General features: G+C 41.4%; 1 protein-coding gene across 10 annotated transcripts in view; it reads right to left on the bottom strand.

Annotated features, from left to right (window-relative positions):
- NR2C1 (nuclear receptor subfamily 2 group C member 1) overlaps positions 1 to 23,528 on the bottom strand; it is a 47,244-nt gene extending 23,716 nt beyond the window's left edge. The window contains exons 1-6 of one of the 10 annotated variants that reach the window (XM_063154880.1): positions 13,387 to 20,299; positions 12,757 to 12,813; positions 11,570 to 11,668; positions 9,752 to 9,827; positions 5,176 to 5,283; positions 540 to 770 (exon numbers count right to left, since the gene is read on the bottom strand). In XM_063154880.1, coding sequence (XP_063010950.1) covers positions 540 to 770; positions 5,176 to 5,283; positions 9,752 to 9,805 — 393 coding nt within the window. In that variant the 5' untranslated portion in view covers positions 9,806 to 9,827; positions 11,570 to 11,668; positions 12,757 to 12,813; positions 13,387 to 20,299. Of the gene's footprint in view, positions 1 to 539; positions 771 to 5,175; positions 5,284 to 9,751; positions 9,828 to 11,569; positions 11,669 to 12,756; positions 12,814 to 13,386; positions 20,300 to 21,764; positions 22,879 to 23,450 lie in introns of those variants that run through there. The other 9 variants (XM_063154875.1, XM_063154877.1, XM_063154876.1 and 6 more) reach the window with 9 other exon arrangements.
- Positions 23,529 to 26,532: the final 3,004 nt, after the last annotated feature.

The following is a 26,532-nucleotide window of genomic DNA, read 5'->3' as shown; positions in this document are numbered from 1 at the left end:
TAAGGGAGCTACAACCCTGCCTAGCTACAATATCACATTAGTAAACACAAAAGCATTATTGTTATTTCCTCACCCCCATGAAGTCATGTATTGCCCCACTAGTCTGAGCACTGCTGTGGACTACAATTCACACAGCTGAACAGCAGTTGCAACAGCGTGCAAAAAGGAAAACCAGCAAAGGGAAATGGTAAGAGAGAAGGACAATGGAGAAAAGTGAATGTTTTTCAACAATACATGAAAACAGATGGAGAGGTAACGAGCAGAAATAAAGGACTGTTGGCATGGCAGAATCTGGAAATGACAATAAAAATAACTGTATTTCTCCTAATGTCATGAGCCAACATATAAATTTTAAAAGCAAGAAATTTACTAAAAAAAGCTTTTTCATAATTCTAGTAACCACAGTGAGTCGTAGTGCAAGGAAAATTATACTTTAAAAAAAAAACCAAAAAGGAGAACCCAGACAGACTTATTTGGAAATAAAACATCTTTTCTTATCCCATTTGAATGAAAAATATGAAATAAAGTGGATTATCTACCTGGATGTGTTGTGCAGATATATCAGGGGATGCAAAAAACAGTTGGTTGACACCTGCAGCATCTGGAGTTGCTAGGATAACTTTTCCTGGAGTGGAATCTTGTCTGGCAAGGATCACCTTGCTTGGGGTAGAGCCATCATGATTTGTTAAGATGAACTGCTTGCCTGCTGAGCTCTGATCAAGTGATGTAACAATCTGAATCTTCTGGCCCGTCTGCTGATCTGTGACAATCTAATAATACATTTATCTCAATTGTTATGGTGATTTAACCTTTTGGACCCAATCCGGGCACTTGAAGAAAATGGGAATTTGCCTTTCACATTTGAGAAGCAGGATCATCTTCCCCTCCATCACACAAGAGTGAATTAAACTCAGGCAAAAACCTGGATTTTCACTGTATTTGAAACACATTTCAATCAAGGTGTTTGAAGTAAAACCTGAGTCTGTACTCAATTTTTACAACTGACACATGTTTTTACAACACTACTGAAACTCCTGACAATTCTAACATCCAGAACTCAAGGCATGTCTGTAGCTGAGCCCTAAGACCCATCAGGTTATAAGAAATATTAAATCTTGAATTCATTGCTCTCTACATGAAGTGTCTGCAGCACCTCCAAGGTTTGGTTACTTAACATGGAACTTCTTAAAACCACAAACGCAGATGTCCAAGTGAAACAAGTAAGCAGTAAACAGCAGGAAAAGCAATTATATTGTTGCACCTGTATATACATTTTAGGCTTCATTTTGTGGGGACCTTTTTTACACATACATTTCTAAATAAATTAGTGAAACAGAATCTCCTTCCCTGCCTTTTTTTCTTTTCTTTTTTTAAGGAAAAAGAACAGATCTACGGGGTGGTTTTCCCCATTTTATCCCTGTTTTTAAGCACAAATACAGCAGAATTTTATTAAATAATCCTCTACCTTCTGCCAACTTGGTCAGAAGATTATAATCCTCAGAGAAAATAATCAGGATTCTATATATATTCCATTATAAATCTCACTTATAGTCACTGCATATCTCCTTAAAAATGTCTATATGGAAAACTGCCTGGTTTATTCTGGAGACTAAGGAGAATTATCCTACAAAGACTGTTTCCTGCAAACTACTTTGAATTACAGATCAATAAAATGGCTGCTATTAACTTGTTTTTTAAACTGTAGACAAACATTTATGTTTATCTACACATGCCTACCATTCATATTACAGATATGAATTTCATTTTTATTACAGATGACATTTATTTAGTTGTCCAATATTTACCATATCTTATTCCCCATAATTGGGGTGCCAATATTAATTGTATTTCCTAGGTGGAGAACTATGGCACAAAGAAACTGAACATAATTTCACATGAATTCTTTATCAACTTTGCTATTGCACCTTCATGACAGGCTTATTACTTTCTCTAAATGCCCAATGCCTGTGTATAGTTTGCATTTTAAAAAGATAAGCAGTGATGAGTATCCAATTTCAGCAGTTATAACACAATATTGCCACTTTCAAATATTCATAAATCATGAGTTTCATTACACAAAACAAATGTGTTTCCTTCAGGTGGCCTTGTGCTCTTAACATTTTAACGGATCAAAACTCAAATCTTTTTCTGTACACATTATGATTAAAAGCATATCTAAGAGAAAAGTGCAGGTAAATGATAACATTCTAAATGCTAAAGAACAGAAGTTACGATGGGATTTGGGGTGTAGGCTGAGAAGACAATGCTAAAACATGACAATAATTATCGACATGATAAATTTTCTGTGCAGTTTTTTCATATATCCTTATGTCTAGGACCACATACAGCTACAGTAGACCATTATTTCTTCTTTAAGTTCCTTTAGATTGGTTCTATATTCTTTAGAAGGCAAACTTCCTTGCCCTTTTCACTTCCCTTCATTGCTTAATTTAATTTTCTTTGTTCCATTTTCCTTCATTCACAATCTTTATTTCTCTTGTAATTTTTTGCTATTTCCAAAGTAGCTGATATTCCATTCCCCTTCTTTCCAAGCATCTAGCATCTTTCCAAGCATTTTATTTGGATTAGGAGAAATCCAATGTATATTATGCTCAACAGGGTGCATAGATGTACAAAAGCCAAACAGAACACTGCGCTGTTTTTTGAATCTCCAGACCTGCTGTTTGAAAGACACTCTTAACTAAAATCTGTCTCCATATCAAATCTTAAAAGCATAACTGAGAGTACCCCAAAAAGGTACATATTCCATCTAGTTTGATTTATAAAAAGTATACCCAAAAAACAGCATGTCCCAAACACAAACTTGAAGTACAGCTGAAACTAGTTTTGGAACATATATACTAAGTAATCTTTTTTCCTACTGTAGCCCAGCTGTGTAATTAAAAAAATATATGTACTTGTAGATAAATATGGCAGGAGAGTAGGCAGAAGAACCACTGATACTTCACCCAATTCACTTCACCTTCTATTTAACAAATAGAGTCCCAGTCTTCAAATGAGCTCCTGCAATCCTAGGAGGGTGCCCAGGCAGTTTTCACTACATGATAAAGCAGGTATAGTGCTACATTAATATCCTTACACAGCTATTCAACCTGCACAAGTGATTTCTGCACCTGACAAGCATCTGACAACTGACAGAGCCATAAAAGAAAGCAGTTTAAACACTTAAGCACGTTCTTGATTGCAGCTGACTCTTATGGCCATACACCTGCAAACCCCCACCTACACTGCAATGGGGACACTGAAAAGTGGAGCAGTTCAGCACAGCACAACAACTTGCAACACCTAAATGTCAAGGTAAGAGAAAAACATTGTCAAAGGGAAGAGGAAAAACATTTATCTTCTGGCCACTAATCCACCACGAATCAGTGACAACACATTATCTTTCTTAATAACCTGAAACTCAATATTGCTAAAACAATAACATTATAAAACAGGAATATATCAATTCAGGATTGACTGCATAAAAAATATACTACCCTCATGTATTTCAAATAAGCACCCTGATGATAATGGAAGATATTGTTTTCCTTTATTGCTTTTAAGCCTTGTTTGTTAACAAGTTTTCATTTCCATTTGAACATCATTCAGTAAACACCTCGGTATCTGTGTGTTCCTATTTTACAAAAAAGAAAATGTCTAAACACAGACAACTAATACACTTGTTTATAACAGGAGCAATTTAGTGCAGAATGCCTGTTGAGCAAATGTAACACTCAACTTTTCTCCCAGAAGAAATGCTAGCATTCCCTAAGAGTGACTAATGAAACACGTTTTAAAGAATCTTCTACTGAGGATTTTCTATTTCATTGTTTCAGATAATTAGGTGCATTTAATAATAATAATGGAAAAAATAATGATTGGAAATATAAACTCAAAATTATTAAACGTAGCATTTATGTTGGACAATTCACAGAGATACATTTATTCCTACAAACTACTTTGCTCTTCACATAAATTCTTCTCTGAGCAAAGTTTTTATTACTAAGTTAGATACTAGTGATGTTTGTAGATGTCTCTTGTAGGAAGGATGAGTGTTTTGACTGAGTGTTGTTCCACACACATCAAGAGACAACAGCCAAAGTGCTTACCATCCTTTTTGAAGACAGAAAGTTGTTTAATTGATGAGCACAAATTAATTAATAAAAAGTACAGCTGTACAGGAAGTGAGAAACAGAGCAGAGGCAGCTGAAAGAATGAAGACCTACATGATTGGTAAGACATACCACAACTAGAGCACAGGTGGGGGGGTAAAAAATCTAAAAAAACCCCATATTGTATCGGGGGTGGTTGTGAAGAGCCTTGGAAGGTTGAAAGCTTGCACATAATGCACCAATACAGGAGAAAAACAGAGGACAATGTTTAGAGTGAAGCTGCTAAGAGAAAAAGCAGCCAAGATTATACTAGCAGCTGGCTCACTTAAATGTGTGCTTTTGTATGAACAACATATATCTGAGAATATTTTTTACATTTATTCTGCAGTTGATATTTTTCTCTACAATGAAAATTAAAAATATAACTGATTTGCACTGACTTCTAAGGCATAAAACATAAAATTTCATTCCCCAAATGTTCCTAGTCTCCATAAACACATTTCTCTGTTGATTTAAGTACCTACATTGCCAAAAACTTCACTACCCTCACTTCAACTGGAGGTTTTTACTTGACCAGGTTATGGACTATAATAACAAGAGATACAAAATGGGTTGGGACAACCAAAAATCAGTATTCTTCTCAGGCATTAAGTTTCTCTGCATTTTTTCATTACTTCAAAGATACAATGCAGCATTTCCCTCCCCACTTCTGCTCCAAAATGTAGAAATCCTCCAACTTAGCTGAACTACCAATTAGACAAAATATTCAACCTTCAAGGAATACTTTCAACTTCACCTGCAAAAAGTATTTTTCTGTTCAGTGATTTAGGATTTTTGTGGTGTTAAAATTCTTACAAAGGAAAAAGAAAAAAAATGAAAAAGAGAGGAAAGACTGGAATGATGTTTTATTCCTATTTATACAGAAAGGGTCTCTGCCATCTGGGGCTGAATATTTACATTAAAGCAAGTAACAAGATGAAAACAAAAAAGAACTGCATGTGCAAACTGGCAGAAGCAAATAGCTCATGTCTGCTTTTAAAATGCATCAGATGAAGCATACCTGTATCCGCTGTGATAAAGAGAGGCCTGAATCTGCAGGGACAATCTGTATTCGCTGTGCTGCCCCATCCATTAGTGTCTGTGTACCACCTTCCTGGGAATGTGTAACCTAGAAAGGAGAAACAAATGTCATGGACTGACAACAGATACACTATTTTAATGGAGCCACTACCTTAATGGAGTAAACCTTCAGGTTTCATCAGCTTCCAATTTCTCTGAACAAGGCCATGGAAGGTCTGACACTCTTATTCTATAAAAAATGTGAATGCTTGTAATCTAGTTCAACACTTTAATTTTTCTAATTAGAAAATTCTGATTTAGACCCATTTCAAAGTACCCTCCAATGTGAAATTTACAAATACTTTAAGTGAAGCAACTAATTGTTGACATGTCCATGTATGGCAACCGACCTGAATATTTACTACTGTTGATGTTCATGAGACACAATACCTACCACCATAGCTGTGCTATGTTTGTAATAAATGTACTTTAATGGCTCACTTGAAGAGACAGAAGGGTTTTTTTAAATGGAAACACAGCAATTGGCAGTTTCAATTCTGTTTTTCTGTTAAAGAATTCTATACTGGAGAACTATTAACAAAGGTAGGAAAAACTAATAAATTGTGTAAAGTTTGCAAACAGTGTATCTTGTATAAAATATCTGCATGAATGCTCTCAAACACAATTTATTGAAGTATTTTAACAATTATCAGTATTTTAAAAATTCTTCACAGCCTACAGCCAATGGCATAGGGGGGAAGGTATTGTGTTATTCATTACAATATCTGTCAATAAAAATTAAGGACAGCTGCTATTTGTAGAGGCTCGATCAGAAAGGCCAGATTTTTTGCACTATAAAGAGAATTTCTCTTCACAGAGTTTACAGACACTTTCAACCTGAAATTTTTATCTTAAATTCCCAGGTAACTCCAAAACCTTTTTGTTATTCACAAAACTGCCTGCAACATACTACAAATATCTATTACCAATAATTCCCAGTATTTACACCATTATACCAATACATCTCTGCACCTCATTGCTCCTCTGCCCCTCCCAATTAATACAGAGAATATATATGTGTATTGCAGTCAAGGTACTATTTCATAACAGTTTGTGAAGCTTTTTGTTCCTCCTGGATCAGCTTCCTGATTTTGCAACCATACCATCATCTAAATGCTAGTATCAGCAGACAAAAGCAGGCCAGAACACACAGCTCGAGGTCAGTATGAGAGAGGGATGGGGAGGAGGGTAAGACTTCCCCTTTAGCAGAAATACAAGCTCCCATTAGCCTATGTTGATTTTGACATTTTGCCCCAAAAGGTGCTACTTTTGGTAGCAATCTCATAATTTACTTGCTCCTCTCCCCTCAGTGTGGCAGGTAAAACTGGCTGGTCAGTCATTCCGTGATCTGGCCCTGGACACCGGTGCAGGCTGAAAAGCAGCCCAGCAAACAAAGGCTATTCTTAGCACAGATCTTCTTCAATCCAGTCTCCACAATGCTCAGAAGCAGATGCATCAGAGCAAATGAGTGAGGCTAATCTGCTGGGAAGATTACTTAAACTGCCAGCACCACCAAAAGAAATGCTTGTCAAACTACTGCTGAGTCATTTCTGGACACTGCTTTCTAAAAATACCCAATTTTTCTGAGTACAAGTACTTTTAAATAATATCTGCTTCTTTGCTTAAGTAAAGGACAAAAAACTGTTCATCAACCAGCAGCATTTTCAGTTCAAGAGAGGTACTTTCAAGCACTGAAGTTCTGCATCAGCCACTCAAATCGACAGGTACATGTGGTGATTCAGAAATTATTAAAGTTTTATGTGCATTTACCTTTGCTTTACAAAATAAGCTACATATTATAGAACTGCTTCACATTTGCTCCCTTAAAATGCCATGATCCACATGTACCTTTTAACCCCACAAAATGTCAGCTTGACAGTTTAACTTCTATGCAGAACACAAGGTTTTTTATTTCAGTTAATGTTGATAAGAGTAACTGCAAAATTTGTTTAAAATTGTACTTTTTATGTGCGACAGACTGTTTCAACAATGATATAGCTTTCCTCTGTTACAGCAAACTGGCAGGACTGTGGAAATGAACCACCACAGACTTAGTTATTCCAGCCAGAGTTTAAAGAAAGAATGCTCTTGGCAGGTAGCTTTGCTACATGATTCAAGAAATGTATTCTTGATACAGAAATAGGAATTATCTTGCACTGAGCAAAAGATGACTAGCAGATGGCAGAATCTGAGCAACAACAATCACTGCACAATGCTCCATACACACAGGGTTATATTTTGCTTCAATGTTTTGCTTTCATGTAAAAAGCCCTAAATTAAGAAAAGTATGCTTGTGAACACCATTGTAAAACTGTTGTGGTAATTTTGTGATTTAAAATGTTTCATGAACAACAATTAGCATTATTTTAAAAATCAAAATCTATGTACAAAACACTTCTGATCATTATTTCAATGAGACAGAAGCATTTCCATTATCCTCAATAGAGGAAAACGTTTTCCTTTCAGGTCTTCTTCCTTTCAGGTTCTACTCATGTAAATTTTTCTTGTAAATTCAATTAAAACTACTTCAACAAGAGTATTATAAATGTTAGCAAAAATACTGCTGAAGCTCTCTAGACCTTAAACTATGATTTTTCAGTGATTAGGAATGCCACCAAGCAATTACAGCCTGTATGTAGGCAGGAATGTAAGTTATTGCATGGAGGCCCCTGTGAGACTGCTTTCCTTGCTGATTCCACCTTTCAGACAGCACATTCATGCATGGCATGGACCTGTGACAGCAATTTTGGCTTAAGGAGTCCCAGTTTGCACTGCCCTCAGGGACGCTTTTCAGTCCTTCCAACCACGCGCCTGGCTGGGCCGCACCTCGTACGAAATAAGGACACTGATTACAACCAACAGGGAGGTGACCTTCCTCCCCTATGCTGTCATTCATTTTTTTCCTAGTTTTGTCCACAGCATGATGACACACAGAGCTTACATGAGCAAGACTAGCACAGGGTGAGAATAAGTGGCTAAGTGAGGACTGGGGAATGGTTAAGCTCCACTGCTGCCAAATACGGTGTGACCATCTTAGTCAGTAAAACCTTGCTAAAGCACAAATCCTAATCTCCCCTGCTGACAAAACAACAGCCATGAAAACTGTACAGCTGTGATTTCACCATGAACAAGAACAGCTACAGCTCTTTGCAGCACTGCACCTTCACTCTGCCTGTTTTCTCCCCTGCCTTCCTTTGGCTACCAGTGTGCTGGCTCTGGTAGTCACTGGAGCCTTCTCAGACCCTACTCTATGCTAACCCAGCAGAAAACTTTCCACTTGTTTTGGCTGGGTTATTAGCTTGCTCTTGGTGGGGAAGTTAATAAGGAAAGAAACAGAAAAAGGACCCTGTCTCTCCCATGGTACTGAGATACTAAGTCACCTCAGTGTGTCCTGGAATCACATTATGAAATTGAGAAACAAACCCCAGAGGCAAACACCTTCATCACGCCATCCTGAGGGGAATGTACACTTCAGCTAGCTTTGACTAGCCTTGCACTGTCAAAACCAAACCAATTTCAACAGGAAATACAGCCCCATTTAGACCTCAACAAAGAATTACAGCCCCAAAAAAAAACTGCATTAAACACGTGTTCTCGCCTAATGAAGAGGACAAGTAATAACAAGCAAACATCCCATAAACCACTTATGTCCTTTGAGATTGCCTTAGCAGCACTCAGAATAACTCGTGCTACAAAAATAAAAGCTGTGAAAATTTATTCAGAGTAGAATTAACCATCCCATCCCCCACTCCAAACTTTCCATCTGAAATTAATGCTGAGAAGAAATAAAATTACTTGAGAAGTAAGTCTATGTCTAGACAAGAATCCAAGAGTGGATATTTCAAGCTAAAAAATAACATTCATTATTGAAGATAAATAAATTACTGCCTTTGTCTAATTTTACAGTGGTGTTAATTTTAAATAGTCTATGCTATGCTGAAATTTTCTAGATAACTATGTATACCCATATCCACACTCCCAAACTATCTGTGCATCTCTGGCAGTTCTCTGGCTGCAGTACACAGATTCTGCACATAGGTCACACAGAACCAGAACTAGAAATCTGCAGAAACAGGAGCTCAATCTTTCTTTTGACACATAGCAAGCACATATATCTGAAAGTGAAGAACATGGCAAAATTTACTAGTGAAGCCAAAAATGACAAATGAAGTAATTGCATAGTTGTGTCCTGACTTTTTAAACTAAAAGGGAGTAAAGCAATTACACAACCAGATGGCTCTCTGAAAACCACTACAGGCTCAGACAGCAAGCTGAAAAGCTAGTGCCTTAGTGGAAACCCTGCTAGATTGTTCTTAATTTTTGTGGGGCGCACTTTGGCAAAAAAGGCTTTGCAGTGTAACTTTAAAATGGACATAGTAGGTTCTTCCTCCTTCTGAGGGAAGTGTCCAGAAGCCTTGTCTGTATCAAAAATTTTCTTTCATGATTTGGGCTTTTACATGTCAGTCTTTGCATTTTATTATTCAATTTCTCTTAAATAGGACTCAAAATGTATGTACCTCTCCCATCTGCTGTTCAAAAATTTGATGGGCCAGTTCCTCTATGGTTGCCATGATCTTTAATCACCAGAATTTCCTGTCAAAGAAAGGAAAGAAGATGCTTAACATCTGTAGTTTCAAAAGTAAAAATATTCTGGGGAAAATATAGTTCACATAAGTGCGTTCACGGTTGTACGAAGATGACATCCCTGCAGAATTAAAGTTTGCTTATACTATAAAAACAAATAATTTGCTATTTGAAAACCTTGTATTGTTTTATTTAAATAACTCACACAGAGACTTCCTATTTTTCCTCTTCTGCTTTTCCAACAAGCAACAATAAAATCACTGTGAGAACAGAAGTCTATTACTGACCATGACATCAGCAGGTCCAGGTTTAACATCTTAAAAAACTGGAACACAGGCGGTTTTTGTTAATGTGAATCAAGAGGGGCAAATCTAACTTCTGGACCCATACAGATTTTTTAGTATCAACTGGAGTGCTTGAAGATCAATTTTGTAACTAACAGGCAGCAGTACTTGGGACACAGAAGACAAGTGTTTAAAAAAAAAGATGATGTTTCATTATCAATACTGCAGCCACAGCATGAGCCCAAATCTTCCTAAGAAGAATTTTGTGGGGTTTAACAGACACTGCTACATTAATGCAGTAAAAAGGATTCAGATGCATGCCTTGTTTATTTGTCAAGGCATACATTATGTGTTATATTATTGATATACAAATATTCACCAGGCAGTACTTAAAAGGAACATTCACAGATTATAAAGCACCATATAAACAATTTTACTGACAAAAGCTAATTAAAAACACTACAATACCTACCTCTCGTATGAACAAAGACTACTCTTACACTAATACTGGCTTTTATTCTTTAACTTTTCTGGAACTCCTAGGAATTACCAACTCCTCAATGAAACTTGAAACCTCCCCAAGGAGCCATGCAAATAAAAAAATAACCCACTTTTAATTCAAGTTTGACTCAAGCTAACTCTGCTCTTAAAACTGGAAAGAGAAATATTTTTTGACTAGAGCAAGAATTGCAGGCCTTGGAGGCGTGCCCAGTGGTATACTAAAGCCCAAATAATGTGTGAAAGAGGAAATACAGAAATATTTGTGCATTAGACTATTCTTAATCACTCACTAGCATGCTGCATTATTAGTTAAATTAGGACAAAAGATAACAGGCATGCATATAGAGATATGATACTGAAGCTTATGCTGAAAATCATTATCTCCTAGGAAGATCTAGGTGTTAGCATCCTTGCAGGAGCACTCTATTAGCCCACTTCTGCATCGAGTGAGCTGCAGCACAATCAGTATTCAAAGAGCACTTGGAATTTTCAAGGCAGGCAATGTGGCTTATCAATGTTTTCTTCTTTTAAATAAAATACTAGCAATCAAATATTGTACTGTTAACATACAGAGTGCCAGAAATGAGTGCTACTTCATTACACAGTAACAAAGAAATCACTTTGAGGTATTAATTTGCACCAGCTGGTTAGTTTTCCTAAATCAGATGCAACTGCCCTCATGTCAAGATGTGAGCTAAGTAAAACAGCTTAGCTTGAAGACTCAAAGTGATTTAAACTGGCGTGTTTCACCTTGGAGCAGCGAAGGAAGACATTTGTATGCAACTACAATGCACCACTGGGAAACTGGCTCTCAGAGAAGCATAAACCTGGCAGAGAATTTTTGAAATTTATCTAAAACAGACTCATTTGAACTGCACTTGCATGAACATAGGACATCAGGTTCACAAACAAGACTGAACTCTTATGATGAAGAGGAAGCTGGAGAAAAGGTGGAACCTATCCTACCTCTTCATGCTGTCTGGAACAAGCACAAGGTGGTTCAACTTAGGGATGCAGAACCAGCTGTCAGAGCTACACAAATCATGAGTTTGAGGCATGCACACACTGGAAAAGGAATGTACTCACTATTATTGACAAGAATTTACATATTACACGGTGTTTTATATTTGCACACTTGCACTTTCAATTTGCATAAACACTAAGAAGTAGATTCTTCTGTGTCTTGTTGCTTTATTTAACTCAGCGATCCCTAAAGCAAAGGGCACTGACAAAATCAGTATTTGTAACACCAGTACTCTGTACTAAATATCTAAATTGAAATCACCTCCAGTAAACCATGTAACTTTGCTCTGAAGAGCATGTATAACAGTGAAAAAAGATCAGCTTCAATATTTCAAATATAAACTCTTAGACAACATTTCATGTTGCAGATCATGTTGCAGATATGGAGAGCTTAACTAGGCATTCCTATCCAATTTTCCATTTTTGGCATATAATTTCATCTCTTCATGTGCTAGCATACACATAATGCCTGAGAAATCAGTTCAAGTAACTGAACTGGCAGAAACTTATTTCTTACTTGCCCAGTCAAGGAATAATTTCAAAAGCCCTTTGAACAGAATTTACAGCTCACTCCCAGGAAGGAGGTCCTGCTCACCCTGACCAAGCTGCAGTGGTCTTGACCCCACTTTTCCAGTAGGATAATTCAACTACTAAAAGGAGAGGCAACTCAGCTGGCAGAAATGCACCAATCATCATCTAGGTAAGCACAATGAAGTTGATTTCTTTTGCAGTCAGATTCATTCTATTGCAGCCAGAAGGGAGAATATGTTGCTATAAGTCAAGAGAGGGAGGAAAAGAAGGAAGACTCAAGGAGGAGGCAAATCTTCATTCCATTGTTACTGGTGGGAAGCAGGTAATTCAGTTGAACTGCACCACAAAACTCTGCCATTGCTTTTGGCCCAGTCAGCTGGCTGCCACAGGTCACTCTGGAGCCACACAAGCCCACAGGCACCTGAGCGAGAAGCCAGGTCCTCCCTCTCAGGAGCAGCTGTGTTAAGCTGTTCATCTTGTGCTGGGGACAGGGGAGCAGGACAGGTCAAGGGGAACTATCTACACGTTCTCAGCTAGAATCTACAGATTTTTACAGCAAACTCAGCCGTAAAAGGTTTTGTAGTTCTTATTTTGCTTACCTAGGGTATCTGTGTTAGACTTCCCATCAGGTATGCTTAATCACTCTTTAGACATCCCTGCAAGGAATTAAGCAGAAAAAAAATTGCTTCAGCTGTTTTTCTTCTATTATGTAAATTTTAAAATTTAGCACATTTTTCATATTTTTAAAAGCTTATTTTCCTGAGTTACTCCAGCCAATATTCTCAGTGGCTGAATTGTTTCACATGAAATAATCAATATATTCTTAATTCAAAGCTACTTGAAATTGAGAAATTTTCCATAAACACCTCCTAACCTCCATTTCCCAGCAAAGAAAATTACTTGAGGGATGAAGGAAAGGCCATGGATGCTGCTTACCCAGAGCTTAGCAAGGCTGAGACGTGACACCATCTGCCCCAGCATTCTCCTGGACAAACTGGCAGCTCATGGCTTGACCAGGGTTCCCTGGGTAGAAATCTGGCTGCCTGGCTGGGCCCAGAGTGGTGGTAAATGGAGCTACATCCAGCTGGTGGTCAATCACCAGTGGTGCTCCCCAGGGCTCAGAACTGGGATCAGCCCTCTCCAGCACCTTTACCAATGATCCACATGAGGGGATCAAGGGCACCCTCACTAAGTTGGCAGATGACACTGAGCTGGGCAGGAGTGCTGACCTGCTGGAAGGTCGGAAGGCTCTGCAGAGGGATCTGGACAGGCTGGATCAAGGGGCTGAGGCCTGGGGATGCTGATCAATAGCAGCTGAACATGAGCCAGCACGTGCCCAGGTGGCCAAGAAGGCCAAGGGCATCCTGGCCTGGATCAGCAGGGCTGTGGCCAGCGTGACCAGGACAGTGTCCCTCTGTACTCAGCACTGGTGAGGCCACACTTCACATGTCATGTCCAGTTCTGGGCCCCTCACTGCAGGAAAGCCTCTGAGGTGCTGGAGGCAGTCCAGAGGACAATGGAGCTGGAGCATGACTTGGTTGTTCAGCCTGGAGAAAAGGAGGCACAGCAGAAACTTACTGCTCTCTACAAGCACCTGAAAGGAGTGAAGTTGTACCAGGGGAGGTTTAGATTAGATACCAGGAAAAATTTCTTCACTGAAAGAGTAGTCAGGCATTGGCACAGACTGCCCAGTTGGAATTGCTGTCCCTGGAAGTGTACAGGACCAGGCCCAGTGACAATCACAGGGATGCTGGGTTAACAGCTGAATTCAATTTCTTTTCAACCTTAATTATTCTAAGTATCATCAGTCTGAGTTTTGATCTTCAATAACCAGAAGTGATCTTCAAGGTGTTCTCATCTAATGTGAATCTTCTTGCTTTCAGAAATGCTTTTTTCCATGCTTGTCAAAACCATGCCATACCCATTCAAAGGACACACCAGCCCATATATGAGAAATGTTTATTGGTAGTATAGGAAAGAAGTAGATGGAGTCAATTAATTGCCAGGTTTTGCCTTAGAATAGTCTCTTCTCCTTTCAAAATGAATGAGACAAACCATGATAAACCAAATTTTATTCAGATATTTAAGACTGATAATCACATTTTTACTTCCTTTCTAAAGTTATCTAGAACATTGAAAGGAGGAAACCTGGAATTCTACAAGACCAGAGACCACAACATAAAAAAGCTGCACATAGTTTTTGGATCTGCTTTATAATGTCCAACAGTTAAAAGAACTGTAATATTAGTTGTATTATGACTAGAAAAGAGAAAGGAGAGCCAAGGCTCCTGCCAACACACAAGCATTATGTTGTTTACAAACACTGCCCAAATAATTTTTGCCTTATTTATATTTCACTTTGAATACTCCTGCAAAAATTATTTTCAACTGCTGCTGTTTCAACCAGCAAGCCTACAGCTGCCTATAACAAGCACTACTCATTTGGTCTACTGGTTTCCCTTCTTCACATCAGACCAAGATCCTTGCCTTTACTTTTACCACAAAATTTCTGAAAAATGAAGTGGTAACAAGTTCCTTGTCCCACAGCCATTTAGCCACTGACACTGTCACAGCTTAAGCTCTTACTTCCTTCTCTGAGTTTCTACCACTATAATCTGACACACTGTAAAACTACAGAACAAACATAACCTTTCTAAAATTTTCCTTTAAAAAGATGTGTTGCTGACAACTATGTGAAATGTCAATATGATTAAACCACTGCCTCTGCAAATGTACAATACATCCTAGTTTGGCAGCCTTGTATTCCCCTAGTCCGAGATGATCCCTTTGTTTATTTTTTTATTTCTGGGAACAGGGAAGAATCCTCTTCTCAGAAGATACACAGCACAGAAACATTTTGCTTCTGTTGCTCTAGGTAGAGAGTAACACAAATATCAGCATTGTACTTAGACTGATTAGACCTGCTCTACAAGGATGATCACTGCACTTGTTCTCAAATTTATTTCTTGACTGCTTGACACCATTACTTGTCACGTAATTAAATAAAAAATGAAGCTGTTTCAAAAACATTTGAAAAAAATAATAAGCAGAATTATACATCCATCTCTTTTCCTTACAAAAGCTCAATCCCCCCATCCACCAGAAGCACCATCTAAAAGCAGGCACTTTGACAGAAGGCAGGCATTAGACTTCCTCTTAAATGCTTTAAAATGCATTTATTGCTTTTCTGTTCAATCTTCAGACTCAAAATGCTACCAAAATATTTTTGTGCGTAAGTTACATACTGTTAGTTTATTTCCCTAGTGAATGAGTTAGTGAGCCTTCTTGACAAGACTCAGTATTATTTTTAAATGCATCACCGTCACCAGTTAGTACAAACAGGGTGGTGGTGAATCTGGCATCATCAAGTCCAGTGGTGTTCCACTGTTATGTAAGCACCCTGTAGGCCACCACAGCAGTGGAAAACTGTAATTAGCTTGCACCAATTAAACCTCTCATCTCTACTTCCTCCTCAGCTTTTATGTGCTGAGGAAGGAACAATTATCAAGGTTTTAGTCAAAATAATTTATGAAATACTTACTTTTTAAAGTATTTCAGGCTTACTTCAACTGAACTGGGTCAGGAAACATTCATTCCCATGAGAGCAGACAGCAATTTTGAGGGTTGGTAGTCAGAAGCACTAACCTCTCCACTAGTACAGTTAAGTTATACCCAGAAGACCATTTAACTTAACCTTCTCCAGGGACAAAAGTTACACAACTTTAATTGTCTTAGTAGGAGGTTCCTATTAATAGCATTTTTAGATATCATACTTGTGTAGACTAAGAACTTTAAAAGTAGTACCAGGAAGAGTATTTCTTTAAGCTTTGATGTTCAATTTGATATAAAAGACAACATCTCTCATTTTATTATACTACACTGTTGGTACAGCTGGCCCACTATCAAGTGCCTTGATTCTAATGTAATGTCCTTTAAATGAGTAAGAACAAACCACAACAGCATGAAAACATAATGTGTGAAAATTCTGTCCATTCCAAAGATCTTCAGTTTACTTTGGAAAAAGTACTGCATATACCCCTGACCAGTTTTACTGCCACAAAAACAATGTTTGTAAAATTTTAGTAGTTTACTGGCACTGTTAAACCAGTTTGACTCTATGTATGGAGTGAATAATGATTCTTCTAATTACTAAGTATGGATTGTGTCTTAATACAGGGGTCTTTCCTAGATGAAATCAACCTGTTAAACTAATGAAGATACACAAGTATGTTCCAGATACTTTATAGGTACAAGTACACTAATTAGTTATGACTATTAGAAGTTACTGTGAACTTCACTTTTTGTTTTTATCAGTGTGCTGGTTTTGGCTGGGGGAAAGTTAACTTTCTTTGCAGTAGCTGGTATGGGGCTGTGTTTCGGATTTGTCATGAACACAGGGCTGAGAACAAGAGATGTTTTTGTTATTTCTTACAGCACTCACATACAGCCAAGACCTTTTCTGCTTTTTGTGCTGCCACACTGGTGAGGAAGTTGGAGGTACGTGGGAGATGGGTGGCAGATACAGCAGGACAGGTGACCAAAGGTATATTCTGACCATATGACATGCTCAGCATATAAAAATGGAAAGAGGAAGAAGGAGATGGAGCGCTGGCATGTGTCTCCCAAGCAGGCACTGCACATGATAGGGCCCCCCCGCCATCACATCGGATATTCAGCCAGCAGCCTGCCCTGGACATGGCTGAACACAGTGAACTATTCCTGGTTTCACCTTGCCTGTCTGTGTGGCTTCTGCTTTCCCTATTGAACTCCCCTTATCTCAACCCATGAGTTTTCCAGCTTTTACCCTTCCATTTCTCTCCCCAGTCCCACTGGTGGGTGAGCGAGCAAGTGGCTGCCTGGGGTTAAACCATGGCACACAGTAAATACAGGAAGGTCAACACGACTTTTCAGGAAAGCTCAAAAAGTGAATATAACAGAAAACCAACTGCAAAAGAAGTGGAAACAATCTCCTGTAGAAATACTGCTTCAATACTGAATGATTTCAATATACCTCAAAGTCAACTAAGGATTTTAGCTCAGGTCATGACATTGGGCTTACAGGTACTCTGTACCTTAAAATGGAAACTAGTCCTCACTTCCATTAGCAAACTAATCATATACTAATTAAGAATTCAGCATAGCCTATGCCAAACTTGTTTAATAAACCCCTACACATGGAATAGAATGCACTTAACACTCCCTCTATGATTAAATGTTCCTGAGTTAGTGCTTAAATAAGTTAAAGACCCCCCTCAAGATTTCTTTATATGTTAGAGCAGTATTCTGCAATGCTTTACAGACAGTGAATTAAACCAAGGAATTCAAACACATTTGTGGGACAAATGATGGATGCCACTGTTCAGTGCTTCATATAGGAAAAGCTCAATGAACACAGCAAGCTAAATGAGCTATTCTTGGATTATTGTTCTATAAACCACACTGTTCAAGAGGGTACAAGAGTTGGCAGATTTAAAGGAGTAAGATTCTCTTTATTAATGAACTGAGGAATATTACGTGACCCTTGACACCCAGTTAGATACTGTTTTTTAAATTCATGAGACCAAGATTTAGACAGTGCATATATAAGGGTAAGTAACAACACAAAACTGAAGCAGCTGGACCTGCAGGCAAACAAGGGAAAATGAGACACTTGCAAAAGCATAAGGGAGTAATTAAAAAGCACAGAGCAATACAGAAAGAGATGCATTTGTAGGCATGCCTGTGCAAATAATTTAAAATCAGTGCTCTCACTATCTTTTTTTTGTAAGCAAGTACTACACTGGGAGGAAACATGAGAAAACAATCACTAGGATAAATTTTCAGTTGACTAACAAATAACTTTTACAGTTTGGGCCACCAAAGGGATAGCCCCACTTTTAGGCCTTGGCTTCTGCTTCTTTTGTCATGGCATCTCTAGAACCTGCCACATCAGCCACAGCCGAGCTGACTTAGCTCACTAGTCCCACAACCAACTGGGAAAAGGAGGAGGAGAGGCAAGTGGAGTCTACTTCCAGGAGCACTGGCTACATGCCAGAGCTAGGTAAGGACACAGCCACTTAGTCAGGTAACCTGCCCTGTGTACTGTCAGCCACAGCCTGCATCTCTACCTGAAGCCTGCAAAAGGAAAAAATGATAAAAAAATCCCAAACTGATTCCCTACACCAGAGCTGAAGCTGCACCATGAACCAGGACCGGGAAGCTCATCTGAGCCAAGGCTTCCCCATTCACTGGATTAGGTTCAGCCAGGTCCATTCCAGCTGCCACAGAAAGATCACCCTAACACATCACAGCAAGGGCAAACCCCTCTTTCCAAACACTTGGAGGCAATACCTACTCTATGGTACAATTACAGTATTTCATGGGAGGTAGCCCCACTGCTGGCTTTGTTCCACTCTGCATTTGCCTTCATGGTTGTATAGCTGTAAACTCATCTTCTGACTTTACTCACCCTGCACCTAACAACACACAACACAGGAAAAGCAAGTAGGACCAGAATCAAGATCAGTTCTTTTTGGGAAAAAGCCCACAATGTTACACCAGCTTACCTATAATGCCAAATTGCCCTTTCAGGCTTTATGCAAGATGACCATTTGGAATATTCTCTAAACTACAACCACAGATGAGGCAGTTGATAGATACATGAAGATACTCTAGAGAAATCAGCAAGCCTCTTCAACAATACTACCAATATGGGCCTTACAAACCTGCACATCTGCATATCCATGGCAGCTTCCTTCAGATTACAAGGAAAAACAAAACAAAAAACCCAAACAAAGAAGCAAAACCCTCATACAACAAAAGTGAGTTTCTCACACATCCTTCCAGTAAATCACTGTTGACACTGACCCATGTAAAATGTTCTGGGGGATGAACTGATCAAGAGCAGCCCTGCCAAGGACTTGAGGATTCTCTTGGATGAGAGGCTGGACACAACAATGTGGACTGGCAGCCCAGAAAAGCAAACATGTCCCGGGGCTGCATCCAAAACTGCATGGCCAGCAAGCTGTGGGAGGGGATTCTGCCCCTCTGCTCCTGTGAGACCCCACCTGCAGGGCTGCATCAGCTCTGGGCTCCCAGCAAAGGAAGGACATGGAGCTGCTGGAGGGAGCCCAGAGGAGCTCCCAAGATGATGAGAGGGATGGCACACCTCAGGCTGAGAGAGCTGAGATTGTTCAGCCTGGAGAAGAGAAGGCTTAGGGTGACCCAGCTGCAGCCTTCCATACCTGAAGGGAGCCTACAAGAAAAATGAAGAGGGACTTGTTACAAGGGTATGTAGTGACAGGCCAAGGGGGAATGGCCTCAGATTGAAAGAGAGCAGGTTAGATTAGACATGAAGAAATTCTTTACTGCAAGGGTGGTGAGGGACTGGAACAGGTTGGCCAGAGAAGGTGGAATGCCCCATCCCTGGGAACATTAAAGGCCAGGCTTGATGGGGCTCTGAGCAAACCAATATAGTGCATGGCATCCCTGCCCATGGCAGGGTGGTTGGAACAAAATGATCTTGATGTTCCCTTCCAACCCAAGTCACCTTGTGATTCCCCATTTTTTTTCCTTTGTTATCAACTACACAGGACTAGATTTTGTTAAGTGGGTGTGGGTGTGTGTTTGGGAATTTTTTTTAGTTTGGTTTGGGATTTTTTCAATTCCTATAAACATATGAAAGGCACTCAAAAAAAAATCTTCATATTAAGTCCAATTAAGAATCATGTTGACACACTGTCCTGCTAGGACTTCAAAGGAAACACATTACCACACTAAATAGGGTAGTTCTCACACCACAAAGTTACTGCTAAATTACAAACAGCAACCTCAACTTATTTGGAATGAAATAACCGTTTATGAGGGCTCATATGACAATAGCAGAGGGTTTGGCATTAGTTTTGTGGTGGTTTATATTTTTCAAGTTTCCACTTTAACTTCTGACAAAGGCATTCAAATACTGAGCTGAGTCCAGCCTGGCTTGCTACCAAGTTGGACAAAAGTAATTTAAATTACATAAATGTAAACAGCCTTTTAGAGAAGGCCTGGCAAAGTCAACAAAATTAATCTAAATATTGATACAGAAAGGCAGTTCTTAGACCATGATCTTCAGGAAGGAATGTGTTTCCTTACAAAATCTGCAGCCCTGCATCATCACATACACGAGACTCAGCACAAGCCATCTCAGAGAACCGGAATTTTAAAGAGCTTGGTTTTACAAAAAATAAATCTTTTGCTGATTTAAGACTTTGCCAAGTAATGCAGTGATCTCTGGAATTAAAAGCTGATGACTGAAGGTTAAAAATATGGACAGGTCTGCATACACAAGAGTAAGAATTTAATTAACTGTACCTTTACAGTTTTATCCATAAAATTCTACTGATAGAATTCTGTTTTGCAGCAGGTTACTTTATCCCAGTAATGTACAGGCAGAAGATCAAAATGCAAAAAGCAGCTTGAAGCACCACTGAGGAGGAAAAAAAAACCAACTTTGCCAGAAAGTAAGGCAGGTACAGGCTAGCTTCCCCTGATGGTCACTGCTGGTTGCACACTGCAGCCTGTGTGTGACAAGAAGCAGAGCTGTGCCAGCCAGAGCCTGTGGGTAACCCTGCCCAGCAGATTACTGCTGCTTCACAGGGCATGGCAAACCCACCACAGGCTCCCTGATCCCCACCAGCCAACACAACTCAGGTTAGCAAAGGTTACTATTGAAAGTGCTTAAGACAGGACAGCTGCTGAAGCAGGACAGACACACAGACCCTGTACCAGCTGCAGCACCTGCCAGCTGAGAGCCACACTTCGTCCACAGCCACAACAAACATGGACAAGGTAAGATGTGACACTGTTCTGGTCCTTACATACAGCTGAATTCCTTATTTGAGCTTGAGGTACTGCTTTTTTTCAGGTTTTTTTGACTCAAGCATTAGATACAAATTACTTTCTTCATGGAGACTGCTTTACTTCACCTCAAGGAAACTCCCCAACAAATTCACTGGCTGCACAAACTTAAATTACATAATATAATAAGCACACAATAAATTAAAGCAAAAATTGAGTATAAGCATAGGGAACAAACTAATCTTACTACTGTAAATATGAGATTTCACATTATGGAGCAAAGCCACTTTTACTGGACTACCACATTAGCTATAAGCATTCTGTAGCTGTATTTCACAGGTGAGCATGCCACCATACCAGTGGGGTTTTGTTTGGTTTTGGTTCCCCTGCACATCTGTCTGCTCCCCCTGACCTTTAATAACAATACAGTCATGAAATAATTAATGCTGAAAGGTACTTCTGGAGGTCATCCTGTTCAACCCCTTTTTCCCCAAAACAATGTCAGCTTCAGAGTTACACATGTTGCTTAGAGCTTTCTCTTCACAGGCTAAGAACCTTAAACTGAAAAATTAAGGCAGGCTTTAAAAAAGCACCAAAACCATGAAAACCCCAAACAAAAACCCCCTCCTATCCCACAATCTAACCTGGGATGTAACTATTCTTAAAGACATCAGAACTCCTATGAAACTTGTTCCATTCAAGGGAATGTTTCACAAGAAAATACAACCAGCAAGAAAACCAGATATATTAATAATTGAGAAGAAGAGTTAAAGCTAGTTAATTTATGTACTGTGAGCTTCTTTCTGTAATAAGCATCTTGATTTGCTGCAGAATGCAGCAGACTTTGCAAGTGGTGTCCAACCATTCAGAGCAGTGCACAGGAAGCAGCTGAGGACTGCACACCCCTGTGGGTGACCTCAGTTACCTTCCCTGAATTATCACACACGTGCACACATACAGCTGACCACCATCACATGAAAATACTTAGCCCTGTGATAAGAGAGCTTCAGCAATATCTCTGGAGAAAGAGCTACAGAGAGAAGCAGGCAAACGTTTCACAGACCTTAAGACTTCACTCAAACAACTTTACTGTACAAGAAAAGTTGTACAGCAAGGAGCAAGCCATGGGCTAAATGTTCTGTTGGACATCTCATGTCACAGCGGCCAACCACGGACTAAAGGGGTGCGGAAAATATTCATGGAATTATTTTCAGAAAAATAACTTAGAGAAAAAGCCATACAGAATTAGAATCACCAGATTAACAGTCTGAACTGGCACTGAATTTTGACGTTTTCCCACTGATCAGATACTTCTACTTATACAATGCTGATTCCAAAACCAGGAAGCTGTCATATAGAAAACCACTTGAATTTTTTCCATCTTATTTTTCCATGACACGTGTGGATGCAGCTTTTCGTGCTACACCACTTTCCCAAGTCCACTCTGGTGACAGTAGTAGTTTCAAATGAGAGATTTCACATAAGAATGAATGCCTAACTTGGTTTTTCAAGAATCACGTACACACACTCGTCTTTCAGTGAAACCACTATCTAGACTTTTTTTCCCCCCTCTTCTCTTGCGTAAGTTCACCTGCACAACACACGGCATCTCCTTTATTGCCTCCACAGCCTGCAAATGTAAGCGCATCCTGGGGAGTGCGGCCGTGCTTCTTACACTTAAAGCAATACATGGCAACAAAGAAAAAAATAAAGACTCCACAAAGCCTGCAGCTTCGAAGAAATACTCTACCCAGCGATAAGTAGGAACAGAGACAGGGCCATCTAACCCAGTAAAAATAATACCGGCTGTTACTCAGGACATACTGCCCTAACCCAAACAAACGCAGAGAGCCGCCAGGGATACACCAGAGGGGCGAACCGGCGGGCGATGCCGTCGGCAGGCGGAGTGCCTGGGGGCTCCGGGGAAGCTCAGGGTCACCCCGCGGGAATGCTGAGGCGCAGGGCTCGAGAGAGGGAAAGGGAGAGGCATCGAGGCCAGGCTATAGCGCAACGCCGGGCCCTCCGTCGCCGGCCCTCCGTCGCCAGCCCGGCTCGCAGCCCTCGCATCTTCCCTGCCCGCCGGTTCACGGAGCCAGCGCCGTGCCCGCCCCCGCCGCACAAAATGGCTGCGCGGGCCGGGGCCCAGCATCAGGGGGCATCGCCCATCGCCGCCTCCCCCCCGCTCCTGTGCCCGGCTCCCGCGGGAAGCGGCGGGCGGCGCCGCCCGGATGCGGGGCGGCGGGACACGCAAGCGGTTCCTGTAGGTGAAAGGTCGGGGGGCGCGGGGCCGCCCGGGGCCGGGCCGGGCCCCGGGGCGGGGCGGGCGCGCTCGGCTGCACGTTCCGCAGCGGTGGCGGCCGGGAGCCGCGCGGGCCCGCACCGTTACAGCGCGGCCGGGCCCGCTCCCCGTGCTCCCGCCGCCGGGCCGCGCCCGCTGCGGGGGGCGCCTCTCGGCCGCCGGCGGTCTCCCTCTCACCTGGCGGGCCCGGTGGCCGGTCCGGCGGGTCGCTTTGGCTGCGGCGCGGCTCCGGCTCCCGGGGGTCAGAGTTCGCGACCCCGCCTCCGCCGCCGCTCGACCCCGCCCCGCCGCGGGCTCTGCGCCTGCGCCCGGGCGCGCGGCGGTGAGGGCGGGGCCGCGGGCAGCGGCCGCTAACGGGACCGGGCCGGGCCTGGGCGCTGCGCCCGCGGGCCCGCAGCACTGCGGGCGGGCCCTGAGAGCGCACGGACATCGCGGTGCCGACAGAGCTTTAGGATCGCCCCAGCCGTCCAGCCAGCACTGCTGCCACTGTCACACTTAAACCACACCAGCCACCGCCAGATCCTGGCGCCGCTTAAAACACCTCCAGGCATGGTGACTCCGGGGCAGCCTGTTCCAGTGCCCGATCATCCTAACGGAAAAAAGATCTTTTTTCTCATCTGGAAATCTCTGCTGGGACCGCTTAAAGGCACTTCTTTAGGTCTCTCACTGCAGGCACGCTAGAAGGGAGCAGTCCCTCACCTCACTATAGCCTTCTTACAGGTAGTTGTGAGAGAGCCATGAGGGCTCCCCTCAGCCTCCTCTTCTTGAGACTAAACAAACCCAGCTCCCTCAAGCCTTCTTCATGAAGCATGTTTTCAAGACCCTTCACAAACATTATTGACCACCTCTGGGTGCTCCTTTATAGAGTCCAGGGTCCAAAACTGAAGACACTTGAGTTCTGCCCATCGAGTGGAGAGCACAAGTCTCCACACCCCCAGTGCTGCTCCCTGCAGAGAAATGGGACCCAGCAGCGTTGAACATCACAGGTGCATCACAGCATTTGGGATTAGGGGAGCTTGGTGGGCTCTCCTGGCCGAGGCAGAGCCATAGGCAATGCTGGCAGATTGGGTTTGAAATGTGCAGCACGATGGAGCCACACACAGTGCCTTGCACAGCCACTGTAGCGGTTCAGCCAGCTGAGTCTGAAAGAGCTGAGCTCTGCCTGCGTGGCAGAAGCAAGTTCCATCCTTACATGTCAGCAGTGCCCTGCATAGCTCTTGGGAAGGCAATGGCCTGGCTGCCAATGAGTGCCTGTTCCTGCTGGGGCAGTGCCACAGGAACCGCTTGCTGCTGTTCTGGCTTGGTCTCAAAATCTGGACCAAAGTTGAGTTAGCTACTTATTTAGTTTATGCTAATTATTTTTAATGACCTTGATTTTAAGTAAGAGAGTTTTATACTTAAAATACAGCCTTTCCCTTCTTACTCTTTCATCTGTTCAATGAAGATGGCCAAGCTGCGCTCAGAGATCTGCAGCAACTTCAAGATCATTAGGTCACCAGGGCTGTATGTTCAATTTCATGAGCTGAAAATCATTTAGACCATTTAATACAATTTCTACTGATGACATAAGCATCAACATCTGAGCAGCAGTGATAGGAAAAAAACCCCAAAGAATACAAGTAAATTTATGTGTTAACCTCAATAAAATTATGCACACTCTTATCTTGTCAATTCCCTTACTCTTTTCTTCCTGCTCGCAGTCCCTGGATACAAGCTGCACTTGTATCTATCAGCCCTAGCCTGAGATCACTAGTTCAGGAGTATTTGCAAGTGTAGCCATTTTGCTTTTGATCAAAGACGTTCCCAAACATCAAATGCAAATGAACTCAGTGTAGAATTTTTAAATCTGAAAAATTAGCCTGCTAAGCAATTCCTTTAAGTGTCAAATGTTGCAGCACTCTCAATTTATAGTGCTTGTCACTTCCCAAACTAGCTTGAGCTGCACATCCAGTTTCTAAATGATGGAGCTTAGCACAGTTTAATTTAACAAATGCCAAGCAATTTGCACCAAATCTTATTTAAGCCAAGTATTCTGATATCCTCAGTACAGCAGAAATGTCAGTGTAACCCATACAACATACTTTGTTGTTTTTTTAGCAAGTGACCCAATTCATACTTGATCTGTATACGAAGGCATGCCTCTGTATCTGTGTCAGCCAGGATTGCAAGAGATACATCCCTATCAACAACACACAGAGAAGCAAAACGTTTTCTGCTATTACTGCAAGTTTTCCAAAAACTGCTTTCAAACATATATAAGGAAGCAGCATAACTCACCTGACAGAAAAATCTCTCCCTTACATGCCCTGCTAAAATACTTATAGAATTAAAGAATCATTTAGGTTGGAAAAGACCTCTAAGATAATAATTGAGTCCAACTTTTAGCCCAGCAACTGCTAAGTCCACCACTTAAACCATGTCCCAAACTGCCATATCTGCACACCTTTTAAATAGGGATAATGAGTCCTCTGCTTCCCTGGGCAGTCTGTGCCAGCGCTTGGCAACCCTTCGGATGAAGAGTTTTTCCTTGTATCCAACCGAAACCTCCCCTTTTGCAACTTGGAGCCATTTCCTCTTGTCCTGTTCCTTATCTGAGAGAAGAAGCTGAGCACGTGGCTACAACCTCCTTGCAGGTGCTTGAAGAGATCAGTAAGGACTCCCTGAGCCCCCTTTTCCCAGAGTAAAACCCCCAGCTCCCTCAGCCACTTCCCATCGGACTGGTGCTCCAGACCCTTCTCTGCACAGCCTGCAGCACCTCAGTCTTCCTTGCAGGGAGGGGCCCAGAACTGGACGTGGTGTTTGCAGCACGGCCTCACCAGAGCAGAGTACAGGGGGACAGTCACTGTCCTGGTCCTGCTGGCCACAGCACTGCTGATCCAGGCCAGCATTCCCTTGGCCTTCCTGGCACAGCTGGCTCCATTTCTGCTGCTGGTGACCAGCACCCCCAGCTCCTTTCCAGACACTCTGCCTGCCCCAAGCCTGCTGGGGTTGTTCTGACCCACGTGCAGGACCCGAGGCCAACAGAAGCTGTGATTAAGGCATCCTTTGACTGACACAGCAGAACTACATTTTGCAAAAGGATTTATTAATGTAACACCCTTCATCTGACCTTCACATACGCTTAACCCCCTTAATTCTTTGGAATGATATTTAAAGTAAGACTGATGTGCAATAATGGGAACAAATTTCTGCTTTTTGAAAATCACTGAACACACAAATTACATAATACATAAAACCTGAAAATATTAAAAGACACAGA

Source organism: Melospiza melodia, chromosome 4 (genome assembly GCF_035770615.1).
Source record: "Melospiza melodia melodia isolate bMelMel2 chromosome 4, bMelMel2.pri, whole genome shotgun sequence".
In the NCBI taxonomy this organism is placed as follows: domain Eukaryota; kingdom Metazoa; phylum Chordata; class Aves; order Passeriformes; family Passerellidae; genus Melospiza; species Melospiza melodia.
This window is presented reverse-complemented; position numbering and strand designations above follow the sequence as displayed.